Source organism: Cetorhinus maximus, chromosome 2 (assembly GCF_964194155.1).
Source record: "Cetorhinus maximus chromosome 2, sCetMax3.hap1.1, whole genome shotgun sequence".
Lineage (NCBI taxonomy): Eukaryota > Metazoa > Chordata > Chondrichthyes > Lamniformes > Cetorhinidae > Cetorhinus > Cetorhinus maximus.
Window position 1 is genome coordinate 215,900,917 of NC_135880.1, and position 21,956 is coordinate 215,922,872.

General features: G+C 41.1%; 2 protein-coding genes across 4 annotated transcripts in view; one reads left to right on the forward strand and one right to left on the reverse strand.

Annotated features, from left to right (window-relative positions):
- The first annotated feature begins 250 nt into the window (after positions 1 to 250).
- pih1d2 (PIH1 domain containing 2) lies at positions 251 to 17,385 on the forward strand. Of its 3 annotated transcripts, XM_078532203.1 has the most exons (6): positions 251 to 380; positions 3,758 to 3,816; positions 6,469 to 6,703; positions 7,417 to 7,540; positions 9,068 to 9,600; positions 16,824 to 17,385. In XM_078532203.1, exons 3-6 carry the CDS (start codon positions 6,548 to 6,550, stop codon positions 16,956 to 16,958), a joined length of 948 nt encoding a protein of 315 aa, XP_078388329.1. In that variant the 5' UTR covers positions 251 to 380; positions 3,758 to 3,816; positions 6,469 to 6,547; the 3' UTR covers positions 16,959 to 17,385. The 3 variants fall into 3 exon arrangements, with proteins under 3 accessions (XP_078388329.1, XP_078388323.1, XP_078388324.1); XM_078532197.1 differs by lacking the exons at positions 251 to 380; positions 3,758 to 3,816 and adding an exon at positions 571 to 710; XM_078532198.1 differs by lacking the exon at positions 251 to 380 and having other exon boundaries at positions 3,731 to 3,816.
- A 777-nt stretch (positions 17,386 to 18,162) lies between these two features.
- dlat (dihydrolipoamide S-acetyltransferase (E2 component of pyruvate dehydrogenase complex)) overlaps positions 18,163 to 21,956 on the reverse strand; it is a 29,327-nt gene continuing 25,533 nt past the window's right edge. Inside the window, exons 13-14 of the mRNA XM_078532287.1 lie at positions 21,215 to 21,351; positions 18,163 to 20,757 (exon numbers count right to left, since the gene is read on the reverse strand). Coding sequence (XP_078388413.1) covers positions 20,628 to 20,757; positions 21,215 to 21,351 — 267 coding nt within the window. The 3' untranslated portion in view covers positions 18,163 to 20,627. The remainder of the gene's footprint in view (positions 20,758 to 21,214; positions 21,352 to 21,956) is intronic.

Here is a 21,956-nt window from a genome sequence, read left to right on the forward strand (position 1 = left end):
TCTTTTTTAAAAAAACTATTTATTCCCCACCATAAAACTTGAAAATCGGGCTAACACTTCCAAAATTGAAAGGCGCATCTCTTATGTTCGAGCTTCTATTTGTTCACAGTTACGGTTTTATATTTTTATTGCGTTCCACATTTGAGAATTACCTCGATGTGTTGTTCTTTTTGACATGGGGAACCGTATTTGAGGGGACACCTTCCGGGTCGAAGGTCGGGTGCGGTTGCCGGGGTAACCGGGGCGCTTTGTGTCTGAACAGCGGACCGCCTGAAATCGGCTTCATATTTCATTTAAAACTTATACTTTGCGAATTATTTGTGTTTCAGGTTTCCAGCATGATTGCTTTTTTTTGTTTTTTGTATCTGCCAGGAGGAAAGGTGAGTTTATTTGACGCCTGCGGGGGTGATGGTTTTAATTGGTTAAATTTCTATCCAATCAGAAGAGACTTGCTCGTCGCAGCGTTTTCTGATTGGACCAAAAGGCATTCGGCCGCACTACACCTGTCCTATTGGCTCTAATTGAGCCAATCGGAACGCTAGCGGATCTCCCCTGGTGTTGCTCATGAATTCTAGTCTGTGACCAAGGGACAGTTTTGTTGGATGTGAACCATCCATTTGAAAGCCTTTTAAAGTCTAATTACTTTCTCAAATTCTACTTCCAATAAACCCAAGAGGAAACTCAGGAGAAATATCTTCACCCTAAGAGTGGTAAGAATGGGGAACTCACTGACACAAGGTTTGAGGCAAGGTGACCAACTCTCAGTGAAAAGTTTAAGGGACACTTTAGCATAGCGATGAGCCTGGGGATGGAGATTGCGTGGATCCTTATCAGCCATGATTGAATGGTGGAGCAGACTCGATGGGCCGAATGGCCTAATTTCTGCTCCTATGTCATATGGTCCTGCCAGAGCTGTAAGAGGTGGGGGTCCTGCTGTGCGTCTGGAATTCAAACTGCACACGTGCTGGGTCTGAGCATGCACAGAATCAACAAAAGAATGTGCTGGGCCTAGTGCTTGTGCAAAAATGGCAGAAAAAAGTGTCGGGTACAAAGCAAGCACAGAGATGAGAAAATACCATTCGGGGCCCAATGCATGCACAGAACAGAAATGCAGGGCAAAAAACGCATCCTGGGAAGGCCTGAGCCGCGACGCAGGACTAAATCCCGGATTATGGTACGATCGCAGAAAATCTGGGACAGTTGGTCGCCCTCAGTTGAGGCGAATAGCATAAAGGTATTTAAGGGGATACTAGATAAATTCATGAGGGAAAAAGGAATAGAGGGATATGTTGGATATGGTTAGATGTAGACGGTAGGGTGGCCATTGCCAGAGGTCATTAACACTGGACACTGGATTGATGCATAGGGATGCTATCATCATGTTTGGAGATTCACCGCTGTTTGAGAGATAATGAGGGGAGAGCTGGGGGGAATTACGAAAACCAACTTGTTTTCTGTGCCCCAGTCACTTTGAGGCTGCTGTAGATAAGGAAAGGAATGAGCACAGGCCCCTGCGGGTGCTTCACTAAGGCAAGTGTGCTAAGGCACAAAATACTGGACATAAAGCCATCCAGCACTGGACACTGGCCAAACCGGCTAAAAATCAGACTGTCCAGCACAAAACTGGACATCTGGTCACCCTGGTAGCCGCATGGAGGAGGCTGGTGTACAGCATAAACGCTAAGATCAGCATCACCAGTTGTGCAGAACGGCTTATTTCTGTGCTGTAGGTTCTATGTAATCCTACTATCTCTCGCCAGAAACAACATCCATCTCCCCCTCCAGTCATTTGCGGTTACTAAATCCCAATACCTATTCTTTATTCTGCAGCAATTGATCTGCTCTATCAGTCCCTCGTTTTTGATACTACTATTTTCAGTGGCTACCACTCTTCCTCACATGACCCCTAACTGCATTCCCTCAAATCCAGTCTGGCACACATTGGTTTAAGTAATCCAGCAATAGATCTTGCCTTCAAGCAGCATCGAGCCACACTTTCCTCTGCCAAACCAGCCCTATTTCAGGATTATCCAGGAGAGCAATAATAACCCACAGCTTCTTTTCTCCATTACTAATGCCTCCATAAATCCCTCTCTCCTACCACATCCAACAAGTGTGAGGGCCTCATCCATTACTTTGCCCCACATTACAGATCCCCTCCCTAAGCCTCCCCACCTCCCTCTCCTTTTTTTTTCATGGGATGTGGGCTTGCCAGTATTTGTTGTCTATCCCTGATTTCCCTTAAGAAGGTGGTAGTGAGCTGCCTTCTTGAACTGCTGCAGTCCATGTGGTGTAGGTACACCCACAGTGCTGTTAGGAAAGGAGGTCCAAGGTTTTGACCCAGCGACAGCGAAGGAACGGCAATATATTTCCAAGTAAGGACAGTGAGTGACTTGGAGGGGAACTTCCAGGTAGTGGTGTTCCCATGTATCTTCTGCCCTTGTCTTTCTAGATGGTAGTGGTCATGGGTTTGGAAGGTGCTATCTAAGGAGCCTTGGTGAATTCCTGCAGAGCATCTTGTAGCTGGTACACACTGCTGCTACTGTGCATCAGTGGTGGATGGAGTGAATGTTTGTGAATGTTGTGCCAATCAAGTGGGCTGCTTTGTCTCGGATGGTGTCAAGCTTCTTGAGTGTTGTTGGAGCTGCACTCATTCAGGCAAGTGAAGAGTATTCCATCACACTCCTGAGCTGTGCCTTGTAGTTGGTGGACAGGCTTTGGGGAGTCAGGAGGTGAGTTACTCATCGCAGGGTTCCTAGCCTCTGACCTGCTCTTGTATTTGTATTGATATTTATATACAGTATTTATATGGCTAGTCCAGCTCAGTTTCAGGTCAATGGTAACCTCCAGGATGTTTATAGTAGGGGATTCAGTGATAGTAATGCCATTGATCATCAAGTGGAGTTGGTTAGTTCTCTGTTGTTGGAGATGGTCATTGCCTGACACTTGTGTGGCACGAATGTTACTTGTCACTTGTCAGCCCAAGCCTGGATATTGTCCAGGTCTTGCTGCGTTTGGACATTGACTGCTTCAGTACCTGAGGAGTCGAGAATAGTGTTGAACATTGTGAAATCATCAGCAAGCATGCCCACTTCTGACCTTAAGATGGAAGGAAAGTCATTGATGAAGCAGCTGAAGATGGTTGGGTCGAGGATACCACCCTGAGGAACTCCTGCGATGATGGCCTGGAGCTGGGATGACTGACCTCCGACAACCACAACCATCTTCTTTTGTGCTTGATATTACCCCAACCAGTGGAGAGTTTTTCCCCGGATTCCTATTGACTCCAGTTTTGCTCGGGCTCCTTGATGCCACACTCAGTCAATTGCTGCCTTGGTGTCAAGGGCACCCTCACCTTACCTCAGGAGTTCAGCTCTTTTGTCCATGTTTGAGCCAAGGCTGTAATGTGGTCAGGTGCTAAGTGGCTCTGGCGCAACCCAAACTGGGTGTCAGTGAGCAGGTTATTGCTAAGCAAGTGCTGCTTGATAACACTGTTGATGATCCCTTCTATTCCTTTACTGATGATGGAGAGTAGATTGATGGGGTGGTAATTGGCCGGGTTGGATTTGTCCTGCTTTTTGTGTAGAGGACATACCTGGCCAAATTTGCGCATAGCTGGGTAGATGCCAGTGTTGTAGCTATACTGGAACAGCTTAGCTAGGGGCGTGGCAATTTCTGGAGCTCAAGTCTTCAGTACTATTAAATGTTTTTTTTCCTTTATTCTTTCATGGGATGTGGACGCCGTTGGCAAGACCAGCCTTTGTTGCCCATCTGTAATTGCTCTTGAATCAGCTTGCTAGGCCATTCCATAGAGCAGTTAAGTGTCAACCACATTGTTTTGTGTCTGGCCAGACCAGGTAAGATTAGCAGTTTTCTTTCCCTAAAGGGCGTCAGTGAACCAGATGGGTTTTCTAACAACCAATGATTGATTCATGGTGACCATTACCAAGACTAGCTTTCAATTCCAGATTCATTAATTGAATTTAAATTCCACCAGCTGCCATGGGAGATTTCAACCCACATCCCCAGTGTTATGACACAGCCAATGGTAAATGCTGAGCTGTTCAACTCCCAGATGGAAACTTGAAACAACTGTCACAACTAATTTTCAGTGTGTATAAATTTTGAGATGCGTGCCTTGAATTCAGTTGTAATAAGACCACCAAGTCTTATAGGTTGTAATAAAACTAGATTAAATATTTTATTAATAAGAGAAATTATTTTAAATACATACATAGATCTACAAATTACTATTATGATCATTTCTAAATCCCCTAATCAATCTAACTCCCAGTTACACTTTCATTAAGGCAACAGACCCAGGCAAAGGAACATGACACCATGAACAAGTCAAATTCCAAGTGAGTTTTCTTAACTTCAGTCCTTTGAGGACAGTAGGCATAGATGCTGAAGGCTTCTCACACACTCGTAAGATTTTAAAAATGCCTTCTCTGACACATAGCCTTTGCTCCTTTTTACATATTTTCCCCTTTGAATACAAATTCCCATTGTTTCACTATGTCTTTGGACTTCATCTCCCTGATAATAAAACCTTCTCATAACACTAAGTTTTACAAGTAATCTTTGGGAAAAATAAACACACTGTTTCTAAACGTCACCTGGCTAGGTGACACATTTCACCCTTCATTTGATAACAATCTAGTCTGATTTATTTCAAGATGCAAATGTTACCTTAACATCTATGTTTCTAAACTTCCCCATGTTTACCTAATTTACAACAAAGCCTTCAGACCAGCTGCCTTTAATCCATTTAAGTCTTACACAAACACACACACACACAGACACATCCCACTATTACTCTATTTTACAATAACTTCCAATAACATTATGAGCAATGCAACACCCTTATTCAAAAAGTGAGGGAGCCAAAAACAGGTAACTTTAGGCCAGTTAACTTAACATCTGTCATTGGGAAAATGTTGGAGTCTATTATAAAGGATATAATTGCAGAGCATTTAGGAATACATAATCTAATCAAGCAGAGTCAGCATGGCTTCATGAAGGGGAAATTATGCCTAACAAATTTATTAGAATTCTTTGGAGCTAACAATCAGGATAGATAAAGGGGAACCAGTAGACGTAATATATTTGGATTTCCAAAAGGCGTTCGATAAGGTATTGCACTTAAGGCTACTTAATAAGATAAGAGCCTATGGTGTTGGGGATAGTATATTAGCATGGATAGAGGATTGGCTAACTAATAGAAGACAGAGAGTTGGGATAATGGGAGCATTTTCGGGATGACAACCTGTAACTACTGGAGTGCCACAGGGATCAGTGCTGGGGTCTCAATTATTTACAATATATATTAATGACTTAGATGGGGGAAGTGAATGTACTATCGCCAAGTTTGCAGATGACACAAAAAGAGATGGGAAGGCAAGTAGTGAGGATGACACAAGGAGTCTACAACAGGGATATAGACAGGTTAAGTGAGTGGGCAAAAACTCGGCAGATGGAATATAATGTGGGAAAATGTGAGGTTATGCACTTTGGCAGGAAGAATAGAGGAGCTGAATATTATTTAAGTGGAGAAAGACTGCAGAAGACTGCAGCACAGCGGGATATGGGAGTCCCTGTGCATGAATCCCAAAAAGCTAACATACAAGTTCAACAGGTAATAGGGAAGGCAAATGGAATGTTGGCCTTTATTTCAAAGGGAATGGAGTATAAAAATAGGGAAGTCTTGCTAAAACTATACAAGGCACTAGTTAGACCACACCTAGAATACTGTGAACAATTTTGGTCCCCTTATCTAAGGAAAGATATACTGGCATTGCAGGCAGTCCAGAGAAGGTTCACTAGGTTGATCCCAGGTATGGAGGGATTTTCTTACAAGGGAGAGGTTGAGTAGGTTGGGCCTGTACTCATTGGAATTTAGAAGAATGAGAGGTGACATATTGAAACATATAAGATTTTTAGGGGATTTGACAGGGTAGATGCTGAGAGGTTGTCTCCCCTTGTGGAGACTCTAGAACCAGAGGGCATAATCTCAGAGTAAGGGGGCGCCTATTTAAAACAGAGATGAATTTCTTCCCTCAGAGGTTAGTCAATCAGTGGAATTCATTACCGCAGAGGGCTGTAGAGGCTGGGTCATTAAGTATATTCAAGGCTGTGATAGACAGATTTTTAATCAGTAAGGGAATCAGGGGTTATGGGGAAAAGACAGGAAAGTGGAGTTGAGGATTATCAGATCAGCCATGGTCTCATTGAATGGCGGAGCAGACTCGATGGGCTGAATGGCCTACTTCTGCTCCTACGTCTTATGGTCTTAAAAGCATTAGAGAAATTTAAGATGGATGCTAGGCTGAGTGTCTTGGAGTACTAGTGGGAACAGCTTCAATGGGCCTTTTATATCCTCGACCTGTTCTCATTCATGCTGTAAATTCACCTAAGCCTGCTTTCTAATGGAAATTCCATCTTTCACATCATGCCATTTTGTAATAGGTTACAGAGCAGCCCTGCTGTCCACAGCTCTATTGAAGAAGACTTTGTTAGAATTCAAGGTAAACATTGTGAAAAGGAGATGTTGCAGCAGGTAAACCAGCTGTGGAGTCTGCTGGATGACATGTCTGAAAACAGCCCCGAAGCATATCAAAAATTCATCCGGCATCACCTAGAAGAAGGAATGAAGCAGTTCAGTCCACCGGACCCTCACATGTGCTTTCAGACAAGAATATTGGTACAGTATCTGTTAGCCAAGTGCCTAATGTTTTATTATTATTGCATGAACTATTTTGTTTATCTCCATAAACATCTAGATTTTAATACAAATTGATCTTTTAAATAAGTGGGGGTAAGAAAATATGGTGTAGCAAATTTATTTGCTAACTTAAAATTTTGCCACCTGCAAATAACAGAACATGTGTGTACCTAAATGCACCATTTATCAATTTTAGTAGAATGTGCAGCTTTAAAAAAATTTATATTTTGCAACCAACGTGTGGTCATTGCTGTTATGTAGGCAAACACAGCAGCAAATTTGCACACAGCAAAACCCAACAAACAGTAAATGAATGAATGAATGGATGGCTGGAAAAGCTGTTTTTGATGGTGTGGGTTGGGGGATGAATGTTGGCCAGGATACAGGCACATTCCCTGTTGACCTTCAGATAAAACTGGGGGACCTTTGTCCTGTCTGCAAAATCCAGCTTGGGCTTGGCGGTAAAACAAGACCAATAGGACCCTGGAACTTAGAATATTTGACTCATTTAAATAGTTTATATCATGATTTCTCTTTAATTAAATATTAGTACCAAACAGAGACTTTGGAACTTAATTTTAAAGAATGAGTTATACTCAGTTTTTGAAAATTTGCATCAATCCTACAGAAGGCCTTTGCTTTGCAAGCTCACACAACTGTCAAAGAGTAATCATTGAATTTTTCTCTCCTAGGAATTCAGTGAGAAGTTGCTGTTTGTAAACATTTGCAGCTGGAGTAGGGTCCCTGCTCCAAAGTCTGAGTCAGATCCTGTCCCTCTTGCTGGAGGGAAGTTGGAGGAAAATGTAGAGGGCACAGGTAGGTGGTGAGAAAAGGTTAATTATTTTCTGAATGTTAACATGTGGCATTTTTACATCACAAAACTATTTAACTGAGGTCGGGGTTTCACAGTGGCATCTCATCCTGTTCTCACCTGCCATTCATAGATGTGTTTTTTCCAGATAAGGTCATTCGATAGAGACCAGGAAAGGGAACTTCCGTTAACCAAGGGACACTGGACTGAACCTGAGATTCCCCACTACTGCTCTGCTTGGGTTTAGGGGAGGCGGTGGTGTAGTGATATTGTCACTGGACTGGTATTCCAGAGACCCAGGGTAATGCTGTGGGGACCTGGGTTCGAATCCCACCATGGCAGATGGTGAAATTTGAACTCAATAAATATCTGGAATTAAAAGTCTAATGATGATCATGAAACCATTGTCGATTGTCATTAAAAACCCATCTGGTTCACTAATGTCTTTATGGGAAGGAAATCTGCTGTCCTCACCTGGTCTGGCCTACATGTCACAGCAATGTGGTTGACTCTTAAAAATGTCCTCTGAACAAGGGCAATTAGGGAAGGGCAATAAATGCTGGCCTAGCCAGCGACACCCACATCCCATGAATAAAAAAAAAGTTAACTCTGCATGAGGCAGGAATAGTTCATCCGTTGAGCCATTGGAGAAGTGAACTTTGAGTTTTAAAGGAAGGTTACTTTGCAAACAAGTTCTCAGCCATCAAGATCATTACTTTAGCGATTTGAAATCAAACTTCCAGCAAAGTTCAACAGGTTCCCTTGATAAATGCTACCTTTTAAAAAGATTTTAACACACCCATTTAATTTCTCCTCTTCTACGAGCAGGAATAACAATCCCAGTTTGGTGTTATGTCATTGTCTGATGTACCAACACCACAGAACATGAAGAGATGCTCAAGGTTCTGGTTTGCATCAGAGTCAAGGACCCTTGGAAGAGGGAAGAATAATAAATTGCCGGCGCAATTATCTAACATTTTTCCCTTTTAAAATATATCTTCAGGGTCACTCTCAGAGCCCAAATGGGTATAGAACTCCATTTCCTCTTGTAGGTTATCAGTAGACCTGAGTGGGGGTGCGGGGAACACAGTGCCCCATAAAATCCAGCCCCAGGACTTAAACACAACACATAGCCAGGTAAGTCCTGTGAAATGTTGAAGGCATGAGTTATGTCAGACGTGCTGTCCTTAGATGAGATGTTAAACTAAGGCCCGGTCAGTCTGTTCTGCGGATTCAGGTGAACATTAAAGACCTGATGGTACTCAATAAAAACATTTTGTTTGGATGTTTCTAGGAGATACGTTAAGTTGCAAAGACAACATACTGTTCTCTCACTCTGGTTCACTTCTTAGCAGCTACTTATAATGCAGTATTCACAACAGCCTGGGAATTGATCACCTACCTGCCAAAGCCTGGGGATGATATTCACAGATCTAGGCACAGGAATTGCATGCAAAGTTTTTCAATCTTGATATAAAAGGAAAAAGAAATCTTTGACTATTTATTTATCGATTCATACTTTACTTCTGCAGGGATTTATTCAGCCACTGATGTTGCATTCAGCCCAGAGGTCCTTAAGAAAGGAAGTGAAGACCCTATGGAAAGGGATCAATTGATCCGTCTAGCTATGAAATATATTGAAGAACAGCACTCCTTACACCTGTCACATACTTACACCCTACTGAAAGACAAGCTAAAAGGAAGTAAAAAACAGATGAAGCAACGACTGACTGGAAAGGCTGGCCCTGCACAAACTGCCAAGGAGATTGCATCAGGAGAAAGTGGTGCTTCATTGCTTCAGCAGTTGACAAATCTCAAAATAGCAGACAAGGAAAATGAAGAAAATAACCCCTCAATTCGGTTGCCGAGTGACATCAGACATCCTAAGAAACCAGGACTCATTGAGGAGATTTCGAGTATGGAATTTGACAGTGGAAATAAAGTAGAGACTCCAAAATACCAATTACTCATTAAAGACGAAAATGAAAAGGCAAAAACAATTCAACTGAAGGTAGAGCTGCCTGGAGTATCCTCTGTCATAGAATGTAATCTCAGTGTTTCAAAGGTATGTGCTGGATGTAGAACTGGTCTGATATTAAGTCCACTGATTATGAGGTCCATGTTTAACGGTATCTTGTAAGTTACTGATATTAGGACACTTAATTCACAAAATTCCGTTTCTCATTCATACACGAGACAGAAACAACATATGGAGGAAAAAGCATAGTTTTGCCAGTGGCCTAGCTAATATTTCTCTTCATCAATGTGATAAAAACAGATTAACTGATCATTCAGCCCATTGCTGTCACAATGGCTGCCACAACTGCACTCCAAAAGAAAGTAATTCAGCATGTGAAGTATTCCATTGACTTGATAAGGTGCTATGTGAATAGAGCAGTTTTTTTCTTTCTACTTGCTAAAGGGGGAATGGTGGCACAGAAATTCCATTAGACTACATGATTTAACAGTGAGCTGTAGGGAACAGGTTTATTCCAGGCTCCTTATCTGCTGAGCAGAGGGCTAGGCTGGAAAACTAGACTAAGCAGCTTTGAGCCTTTGTGCCACTGTGGACTAGATCCAAAAGCTCTACTTCTGAGAACTGGGTTCAAATCCAGATCAAACGGATGGAATGAAACTCCCCTGGTGTAAGTTTCTAATTTGAATTGAGGTTGACAGTCTTAGCCCAGCCCAATCCGCCCCTAATTTGGTACCTTTTGGTGAGGTTGCTAAGTTCCTTCATGGGAAATGACCTGAACCTTGTATATGTTATTATTTTCCTTTTAGGTTGAAAGATGGTTGGATTCACAGACATATTGGATCCATTAAACTAGTGTGGCAGTGGGATGGGATCCCAGGAATAGGATCAGTTAGGTCAGATTCAGATCAGAAAAATGGAGATAGAACTTTAGCTAGGGACATTGTGATAGACATGGAGTTACAAGAGAAGCAAAGTTTACAAAGTGTCCAGCAAGGGAAATTGACAGGGTTAAACTGTTTATACTTCAATGCAAGGTAGATGAGTTAAGCGCACAGGTAGACACATGGCAGCAGGATGTCATTGCTATAACGGAGACCTGGCTATAGGAGGGACAAAACTGGCAGCTTAATATCCCTGGTTATAGAGTAGGAGATAAAAAAGGAGGGAGGTTGCGCTAATGGTTAAAGAATCAATTCCAGTTGTGAGAAGGGATGATATACTAAATGGGTCAACAAACGAGGCTTTATGGTTTGAGCTTGGAAATAAAAAAGGGTCAGTCACACTACCGGGAGTATACTACAGACCCCCAAATAGTGAAAGGGAGATAGAAGAACAAATATGTAGGCAAATTTCTGCTTGTAAGAACAAGAGGGCAATAATAGTAGGAGACTTCAACTATCCTAATATCAACTGGGATTCAAACAATATAAGGGACACTGAGGGAGAAAAATTCATGCAGTGTGTCCAGGAAAAATTTTCCAACCAATTAATGACAAACCCAACGAGAGGAGATGCAATTCTAGACCTAGTCTTGGGGAACAAAGAAGGGCAAGTGGGTGAAGTGACAGTTGGCGACCATATCGGGGACAGACTACAAGACATAGGAGCAGAAATTAGGCCATTCGGCCCATCGAGTCTGCTCCGCCATTCAATCATGGCTGATAAGTTTCTCAACCCCATTCTCCCGCCTTCTCCCCGTAACTTTTGATCCCCTTACCAATCAAGAACCTATCTATCTCGGTCTTAAATACACTCAATGACCTATGGCCTCCACAGCCTTCTGTGGCAATGAATTCCATAGATTCACCACTCTCTGGCTAAAGAAGTTTCTCCTCATCTCTGTTCTAAAAGGTCTTCCCTTTACTCTGAGGCTGTGCCCTCAGGTCCTAGTCTCTCCTACTAATGGAAACATCTTCCCCACGTCCACTCTATCCAGGCCTTTCAGTATTCTGTAAGTTTCAATCAGATCCCCCCTCATCCTTCTAAACTCCATCGAGTATAGACCCAGAGTCCTCAAACGTTCCTCATATGTTAAGCCTTTCATTCCTAGGATCATTCTCGTGAACCTCCTCTGGACCCTCTCCAGGGCCAGCACATCCTTCCTGAGATACGGGGCCCAAAATTGCTCACAATATTCTAAATGTGGTCTGACCAGAGCCTTATAAAGCCTCAGCAGCACATTCCTGCTTTTATATTCTAGGCCTCTCGAAATAAATGCCAACATTGCATTTGCCTTCCTAACTGCTGACTCAACCTGCAAGTTAACCTTAAGAGAATCCTGGACTAGGGCTCCCAAGTCCCTTTGCACTCCAGATTTCTGAATTCTCTCCCCATTTAGAAAATAGTCTATGCCTCTATTCTTCGTACCAAAGTGCATGACGTCACACTTCCCCAGTGTGATGATCAGACAGTGATCACAATTCAGTTAGATTTAGCATTACCATGGAAAAGGACAGAGATAAAGCAGGAGTAAAAGTCTTGAACTGGGGAAAGGCAAATTTTGCAGAAATGAGAAGGGACTTGGCTGAGGTGGACTGGACAGCACTGCTGGAGGATAAAACAGTGGAAAACCAGTGGGAAGCACTAAAAAGCAAGATCCTAATTGTACAAAGTAGACATGTCCCCTACAAAAATAAGAGTGGTACTGCCAAATCTAGACCCCCCTGGTTGTCTAGAGGAATACAGGGGAAGATCAAACAGAAAAAGAAAGTGTACGATAGGCACAAAGAACTAAGCACTGCAGATTGCCCAGACGAATATAGGAAGTGCAGGGATGAAGTAAAAAAGGAAATAAGGAAATCAAAGAGAGAGCATGAAAAAAGATTAGCAAATAAAGCTAAAGATAACCCAAAGATGTTTTACCAATACATTAATGCTAAAAGGTTAGTTAAGGAAAAAGTGGGACCTGTCAGAGATGAAGATGGAAACTTGTGTGTAGATGCAGAGGCTGTGGGAAGGGTTTTGAATGAATATTCTGTCTCCATGTTTACAAAGGAAACGGAGGATGTAGATATAGTAGTCCAGGAGGAACACTGCAAGATATTGGATGGGATAGTCATAAAAAGAGAAGAAGTACTCGAAGGGTTGAAATCCTTGAAGGTTGATAAGTCACTAGGGCCAGATGGATTGTTTCTGAGGCTGCTGAAGGAAGTCAGGGAGGAGATAGCAGATGCTCTGAGGATGATTTTCCAATCATCACTAGATACAGGGGAGGTACCGGAGGACTGGAGAAATGCAAACGTAGTTCCATTGTTTAACAAGGGATCAAAGGAAATGCCAAACAATTATAGGCCAGTTAGTCTTACATTGGTGGTGAGTAAATTAGTAGAATCAATCCTGAGAAATAGGATTAACTGTCATGTGGAAAGGCATGGACTAGTCAGGGATGGTCATCATGGATTTGTTAAAGGAAGGTCTTGCCTCACAAATTTGATTGAATTCTTTGAGGAAGTGACAAGAAGGGTTGATGAAGGTAGTGCAGTGGATGTTGTGTACATGGATTTTAGCAAGGCATTTGACAAGGTCCCACATGGCAGATTGGTCAGGAAAGTAAAAGCCCATGGGATTCAGGGTAATGTAGCAAACTGGATAAAAGGTTGGCTTTGTGACAGGAAACAAAGGGTAATGGTCGATGGATGCCCTTGCGAATGGAAAATTGTCTCAAGTGGTGTTCCACAGGGCTCGGTGTTGGGACCCTTGCTGTTTGTGTTATATATTAACGATTTGGACGTGAACGTAGAGGGCACAATTGGGAAATTTGCAGATGACACAAAGATTGGCTGAGTAGTAGGGTAGAGGATAGCCATAATCTCCAAAATGATATAGATGGGTTGGTGGAGTGGGCAGTAAAGTGGCAGATGGATTTTAACATAGAGAAATGTGAGGTCATACATTTAGGGAGGTCAAACAGTTACAGGGATTAGATGAAATGAGAGATCTTGGCAGACAAGTACACAGGTCCCTGAAGACAGCAGTTCTAGTAGACAAGGTTGTAAAGAAGGCATATGGAATGCTCTCCTTCATTGGCAGAGGTATAGAATATAAAAGTAAGGATATAATGTTGGAATTGTATAAAACACTGGTGAGGCCACAACTGGAGTATTGTGTGCAGTTCTGGTCACCACATTACAGGAAGGACGTAATAACTCTGGAGAGAGAGAGCAGAGGAGGTTTACAAGAATGTTGCCAGGGTTAGAAAAGTGTAGCTACAAGGAGAGATTGGATAGGTTGGGGTTATTTTCCTGAGAACAAAGAAGGCTGAGAGGTGACTTGATTGAGGTGTACAAAATTATGAGGGGAATAGATAGATAGTGGACAGGATAAAATTGTTTCCCATGGTGGAGAATTCTAGAACCAGGGGACATAGATTCAAGATAAAGTGGCAGAAGGTGTAGGGGGGACATGAGGAAGAACTTTTTTACGCAGAGGGTAGTGGGTGTCTCGAATTCGAGTTGGTGGTAGAGGCAGAAACTCTAAACTTTTTTAAAAGTACCTGGATCTGCACCTTAAGTGCTGTAAGCTGCAGGGCTAAGGGCCAGGTGCAGGAAGGTGGGATTAGAAAGGGCACCTGGGTGTCCTCGGGCTGGTATGGACAAGAAGGGCCAAATGGCCTCCTTCTGTGCTGTAACTTTTCTATGGTTCTATGGTCTCTATATGTACACATCACAAATGTAACCCACTTAACAATCTCAATCAGAACCCACTGGTTGGCAGTTGTGGAAAATGAAAAACTGTCACAGTGATACGCGAGGGTGGGGCTGGGACAGAGTGCACGGAGGTTTACTCTGCATCAGAGAATGTTGTTTCTTACTCAGCTCAATGCTGACACCATGTGCATAAAATGGAAAATGTTCAATTTTCCAGCACGAACATCACTCACCATGATGAGCGCACAAAAAAAGAGCTGCTCTTTCACATATCCTAGCAAATGGCTGAAAGCACCCCAGTGGCAGAAACATGGGAGCAGTGTGTTGCCTTTGTCCTCAGACACGATATGGAAGATTACAAGGAGAATAATTTTGGTTTGTAATAGTATTTGTATTTATCTCATCAATTTTACAAGTACATTAAGAGTGAGGATAACTGGGGAAAGAGCAGGGCCCATTAAGGACCATAGTGGTAATTTGTATGCGGAGCCGGAAGACATAGGTAGGGTTCTAAATAAATACTTTGTGTCAGTGTTCACAAGTGAGAGGGACAACGTGGGTATGGAAATCAGGTAGAAGGACTGTGATATAATTAAAGAAATTAGCAAAGAAAGGGAGGAGGTTCTAAATGATCTGGCAGGCTTAAAAGTAGATAAATCTCCAGGCCTGGATGAAATGTATCCCTGGCTGTTGAGTGAGGCAAGGGAGGAGATACCAGGGGTGCTGGCAATAATTTTCAATACCTGTCTGGCCAGAGGACTAGAGGACAGCCAATGTGGTACCGTTATTCAAAAAGGGAGGAAGGAATAAACCAGGGAATTACAGGCCAGTCCGTCTAACCTCAGTGGTGGGGAAACTATTGAAAGCAATTCTGAGGGACAGAATTAATCTACGCTTGGAGAGGCAGGGATTAATCAAGGACAGTCAGCATGGTTTTGTTAAGGGGAGGTTATGTCTGACCAATTTGATTGAATTTTTCGAAGAGGTGACCAGGTGTGTAGATGAGGGCAATGCATTTGACGTAGTCTACTTGGACTTCAGCAAGGCTGTTGATAAGGTCCCACATGGGAGACTGATAACGAAGTTAAGAGCCCATGGGATCCAAGGCAATTTGGCAAATTAGATCCAGAATTGGCTGAGTGGCAGGAAGCAGAGGATGATGGTTGAGGGGTGTTTTTGTGACTGGATGCCTGTGTCCAGTGGGGTTCTACAGGGATCGGTATTGGGTCCCTTGCTGTTTGTGGAATAGATAAACGATTTAGACTTGAATGTAGGAGTGTTGATCAGTAAGTTTGCAGATGACACGAAAATTGCTGGGGTAGTAAATAGTGAGGAGGATAGCCTTAGATTACAGGAGGATATAGACGGGCTGATCAGTGGCAAATGGAATTTAATCCGGATAAGGTGTGAGGTGATGCACTTGGGCAGAACAAACAAGGCACGATGAATGGTAGGACCCTGGGTTCAGAGGGACCTTGGTGTACATGTCCACCGGTCCCTTAAGGTAGCAGGACAGGTAGATAAGGTGGTTAAGAAGGATATGGGATACTTGCTGAGACATAGAATATAAGAGCAGGGAGGTTATGGTGGAACTGTGTAAAATGCTGGTTAGGCCACAGCTATAGTATTGCATGCAGTTCTGGAATCCGCATTATTGGAAGGATGTGATTGCACCAGAGTGCAGAGGAGATTTACCAGGATGTTGCCTGGGCTGGAAAGTTTTAGTTATGAGGAGAGATTGGATAGAGCAGAGGAGATTGAGATGTATAAAATTATGAGGGGCATAGATAGGGTAGACAGGAAGGAACTTTACCCTTTGGTGGAGGGATCAATAACCAGGGGGCATAGATTTAAGGTAAGGGGCAGGAGGTTTAGAGGGGATGTGAGGAAAATTTTTTCACCGAGGGTGGTGGGAATCTGGAACTCACTGCCTGAAAGGGTGGCAGAGGCATAAACCCTCAACACTCAAGAAGTATTTGGATGTGCACTTGCGATGCCATGGCATACAAGGCTATGGGCTTAGCGCTGGAAAATGGGATTAGAATAGTTAGGTACTCATTTGACTGGCGCAGACTCGATGGGCCGAAGGGTCTTTTTCTATGCTGTAGACCTCTAACTCTCATTTTGCTACTTTTACCAAACTCCAAAATAGAGGTATATTTTAGACTTGGAATTTACTAGATAGACTACAAAGTTCAATCTCAACCCTGCATATCCCTAATTTTCTGTTGTTCTTTGCAGATGAACTTTTCTCGTTCAATATTTACAAAGCAGATCATTTTGTTGTTTATCCTTTAATTGGATTCGTCAATGTGACAGGTTTGACTAATCCAATTAAAATTTGTTCTTAAGAGGGAGAGCTTTTGATATTTCTAACCTTTGGTTTATGTGCCATAAGCAAATCAATGTGTTGTGTGCTGTCTACAATGGTGAATGGTCTGTGAAAGATTTGGACTTGGAGCAATAAATGGCCTTTTCTCATTCCACACAGTGCTTAAGATACAAGTAGAGTATAAGATATACTTTGTTACTTATATCCTTTTTGCCAAGAAAACTGCCTACTATATTTCCATACACTTAGTCAAAATATAGAATACATATTAATTTTAAAAATCAGATTTAGTTTTTTTATGGACTATGTATCTATGTTTGTCTCCAAAACAGGATGACTTAGTTATTGATGTCCCCGAGAAGTATAGGCTGCAGCTTGATCTACCTGAAACTATCAGAGAAGATATCGTCACTGCAAAGTTCAACAAAAAGACTCACATCCTGGCTGTGGGGATGCCTATCAAGTAATTGTATTGCATCTCTCTCCCATTGAAGTATACACATTTTATATTAATAAAGCACAGAGCACAACTACATCTAAGCAGATTGCTGAGGCTGCCATTTCAAAAGGACATATTATAAATGTGAAAAAATAAATGTGACGGTCTAAATATTTTTATAATAGGGAGAATAGCATTCTAACTTACAGGCCATTTGTCCCAACCATTCTATGCCAGGGTTTATACTGTACTCAAGCTTCCTCCAGTCCTTCCTCATCTAACTCTGTCAGCAAAACCACCATTCCCTTCTGTGTTTATCTATTTTTTCCTTTAAGGTATCTATGCTATTCACCTCAATTACACTCTGTGGTAACGAGATCCACATTATCACCAGTAAAGTTCCTTCTGAATTCCCTGTTTGATTTCTTGGTGACCAACTAATATTGATGGCCTCCAGTTTTACCCTTCTGCACAAATAAAAACCTGTCTCTGTACCTAGATAGTGCGTATGTCTGAAATAAAAACAAAGTGCTGGAAATACTCAGCAGATCTGGCAGTATGTATAGAGAGAGAGAAACAGAGTCAACGTTGTTACAAATATGACTCTTCTTCAGAGTTCCAGCATCCGTATTTTGCTTTTATTTTGGTGCATATGTCCACTGATCTGATTCATCTTTTAATGTGCAAAAGTAACTGGGAACTTGCCACATGAGGAATGCTGGATGCAAACTTAGAACTCACCTCTCCCTAGTATAGCAGCTTTAAGATTTAAAGCACTACTTTATTGTTCCACTTCAAAACCCAATATCATTATGGAGGCTAATGATTTTTATGCCTAATGAGCCTGCTGCTGTAAAGCAGTTTCTCTCCTATCCTTCTTTGTCAACAAGCCAATCTGTTCCAGACCTTTATTGGTAGCATTGAAATAAAACATGCGCTAAGCAGGGGTGGTGCTCCCTGCTAGTTGCCAGGTGCCAGAACATCATGTATGGCTAAGAACAGGAAATCTTCTGGGAATAGGAAACAATGGGCATAAATCGACCATCCACCCTGTGTAATTTTGCATTGATGCTCACATGCACTAAGCAAGTGCTGTTAGCAAAACAACAGATCGAACATGTAGTATACACTGGTTCCAGCTTGCTCTCAATCAGTAGTCCTTAGGATCTAGAGTGGCTGAATTATTGTGTACATTTTTCAACTCAGTGCATGACATAAACATAAACAAAAGCTTGAGTGTTTGGGCTATTATTTTATTTTAATCCTGGTTTTTAATAGAAATTTCCCAAGAAGATGCCACTACAAACAGAGTTGCTAAACTGGGAGGTTGTTGCTTGAAGTAACAATACATATATAGTATAACACATTTTACCATAAGCTTACACATACCTTACCATCTATTTGTGCGTTTTGTTTCCCTGTCCAACAAAAAGTAAGTTTCAAGATTTTTTGGTTTAAAAAAAATATAGTTTTAATGCTGAATTTAGTTGTACAGCAAAATGGTGCTTCTACCAAAACAAATTGTCCAGATTTTACTTTTTTTATATATAAATAGTTAGATCAATGTGTGCAGCATCATAACTTACATGTTAACAATGCTGAGCTACAACCAACAGGAAAACCTTATGTTGCTCAGACCCACTGGCAATCCAACAGCACATAACCCCAAATGAAAGGTGCTACAGAAAGAAAAGGGACACTTTTTAGTCCCATTTTATATGAATGTTCTAAGTACATCGATTAGTGGATTAGAAAATAACTTGGCCACCAACAATCACTAGAGCAAGCAAAGTTATGAAAACTCTACTTAATAATCAAGCATTATTACACACCCCTATAGATATACAGAATGTCAAGGCAATCTGATTTGAGAATCAAGTTGATTCAGTTTAACCAACCAGTATCCATGATGTTGGAAGTAAAATATTCCTTTTTGCAGCACACATTGATTCAGGATGACAGTGGGATTGATCACACCATAGTGAAGAGCATGCACAAATATACTTTAACAAGTATTAATTTGATGAAGAATATGGCATTTTGTTGTTGACACCAATTGACATACAAATGTGAAATATTGTACAGATCTGTACATTTAATTTGGTTTCAAGTGAAGCTTTTATTCCCCCCCCACCCACTTTCCTATTTGTTAACTTGCTGTTTATGTCTATTAAATAATAAGGCATTAAGAATAATGTCTGGTGTGGTAAGAATGATCAATAGATCTTTAGGCAGTAAACAGAACAATAATTAGACTGCACCAAGAATGTGAATTAAAGACCATATAAAATATGTTTGGGCTCATGTTCTTTTATTCCTAAACTTTTATTTTTATATTTAATTGTTAAAGTGTCAATCCTATTATAAGAAAACCTGTGACCCCACCACCCTCCCATACAAAATGACAGAATAGACAGAGACTTGAATAAAATCATGCCAAAGACAACTGTTATTCTTTCCTTCCAATTTACTCTCTGTGCAGTTACCTGTTCTCCAACATCAGGCTGCACACTAAACAAAGATTGTGTAAACTGGAACAAAGCAGGTACTGATTCCAGTGATTATATCATAAAAGGACTAGTTGATTGCATACATGAATCTCTGAAGTCTGCGTCAAGATATAATATTTCAAAATTTAATTGCACTCAGCCAATCTTGAATAGCGTTGCAGACACTCAGAGCCGCCAGACTTGTAAACTAATCTGGTTAAAACCACACTTACATGAAGGAACAATTCTGAAGCTCGATAAACTGTCAGGATTTAATATTAATTTGTCTGTTGTCAGCAATAAAATAATATCATCTGCTATGTGGCACATGAGCAACCATAATACACTAAAAATGGTTTCTTTGCCTCCCAAATTTTATATATAGTAAACGCAATTTACACTGGGAAAGGGCTGAGAAGATGCACTTTTTTTTTACGTTCTGGGGTAAAACCCACTTTAAACAATTGGTTATCTGAAATGCGAGAATAGGGAAAGGAAAAAATCTTGTCATTCTTGTCCAATTAATAAGTACTAATATGCAACACTGAAATCAATATCCATTTATACCACTTGTCTTTACAATAGTTCCAAGCCTCTGTAAAATAGTTCTAGTTTAATAACAATATTGGACTGGAAGATATACAATTAATCTAGTACTTTATTTCTTTGAATTTAATTCAACTAATTAAGAGAAATACATAAAATATACCCTGACCCCAGTGAGGATTAATCCAGCTCATGCTACCGATTTCATACCACCAGAGGTGTTCTTAAAGAATGCATTTACAATCGTGTTAGATAGAGAAGTGTTTTCCCATTGAATTCTGATTTTATGAGAAAAGAAAAAAAAACTCCCTTAGCTTTAAATAGTTTGTTTTTTGATTGCTTTTTAGATTGTAGCATCTGAACAAGGAGATAATGTCCAGCACACAGCATGTCTGGTGCTGGATTTGAGTTAATGATCAGTTATGAATTCAGTTAGAACACTATATGTTGCTAAAGTGGGATGAATTAATAAACAGCATGAGGTTTTTCCTCTATTTACTATGGATTCTAGCTTAACTGCATACCTTCTTTTCTCTATTGTACACGTACTTCAATCTTACATGGGTAATGGGAGAATCAGAATTTCATGCAAATACTGGAATTTATAAATAAAACCACCTTGGGAAAAAAAAACTTGACACTCAGACATTGGTTCCTATGATTTATAACAGCATCGTAGATGGCCTTTCAAGGAACTTCTTGAACTCAGCTAGCCACTGGGCACCAACTGCTCCATCCACAACACGATGGTCACAGCTCAGGGTTACTGCCATCACATTGGAAACATCAAATCTGCAGGGGTATGACATTGTACTGGTGAGATTTCAAAATTACACATCTCCTTCAACACACAAAGACAACAGCATTTGGAGAACTTAACTCAGTTGAATGGTACAAAGCTACTGAAGTGACTAGCAGACAAGCATTAACAAAAAAAAACAAAATTCATTTCATTCAAATCTAATGTATTAATGGATACTTAACATACTTTGACGTAAAGCATTTTATTGTACCTAAACGTCCAGCCACCTTCTGAATGACATGCTACATGACCAAAATGTTCCAGGGTAAAATTAAAGGTTCAATAATTTACATATACTTAAAATAAAGCACTCTTTTACAATATGTACAATGCACACAAAATTATTTCTAACGCTTTATTTGTTTAATTTGTATTGGATGGACACAACATTCACTTAACAGGAATCATCCACTAAAGGTTAAGAGAATAATTGTAGAAATTGCCTACCCCCTCTCATTTTCTGCAGGAAGCAGTCTTTGTTCTGATCCACCAACAGCTAGAATGCAAGCTTGGGGTGGGTTGATAATGGCCGAAAAGTTCTTTATACCATACATTCCTAGATTAGATATTGTAAATGTTCCACCCTAATGTGAAGGAAAATACATGAATTTCAATAGTATGATTTTCAAAAAGTGAGACTATTTACATTACCAATTTTGAGGAACTGTACTGCATTACTGATCCATAAATAGATCAATTTCGTTTGCATGCATATCTAAACTGAACGACACCACTTTTTTTCACTGTAGCTCATCTGGTTTGAGAGAGAGAGAGAGAGAGAAAGGCTCTCAAAAGCCACTGAAAGACAAGGGGTTATCTGGGGTCTGACCAAGGTTCTGTATAACTGATGCATAACTTTTTTTTAAAAAATTCATTCATGGGATGTGGACGTCACTGGCTAGGCCAGCATTTATTGCCCATCCCTAATTGCCCTTGTTCAGAGGGCATTTAAGAGTCAACCACATTGCTGTGGGTCTGGAGTTACATGTAGGTCAGACCAGGCAAGGATGGCAGATTTCCTTCCCTAAAGGGCATTAGTGAACCAGATGGATTTTTACGACAATTGGCAATGGTTCCATGGTCATTATTAATTCCAGATTTTTACTGAATTCAAATTCCATCATCTGCCATAGTGGGATTGGAACCCGGATCCCGAGAGCATTACCCTGGGTCTCTGGAATACCAGTCG

What these genes read in the sequence shown, in the direction of transcription:
- pih1d2 (XM_078532203.1), top strand. Translation starts at nt 6,548, where the DNA reads ATGTTGCAGCAGGTAAACCAGCTGTGGAGTCTGCTGGATGACATGTCT. An exon ending in GGAAAATGTAGAGGGCACAG is followed by an intron (nt 7,541 to 9,067) that starts GTAGGTGGTGAG and finishes TTACTTCTGCAG; the next exon opens with GGATTTATTCAGCCACTGAT. An exon ending in GTAATCTCAGTGTTTCAAAG is followed by an intron (nt 9,601 to 16,823) that starts GTATGTGCTGGA and finishes TCTCCAAAACAG; the next exon opens with GATGACTTAGTTATTGATGT.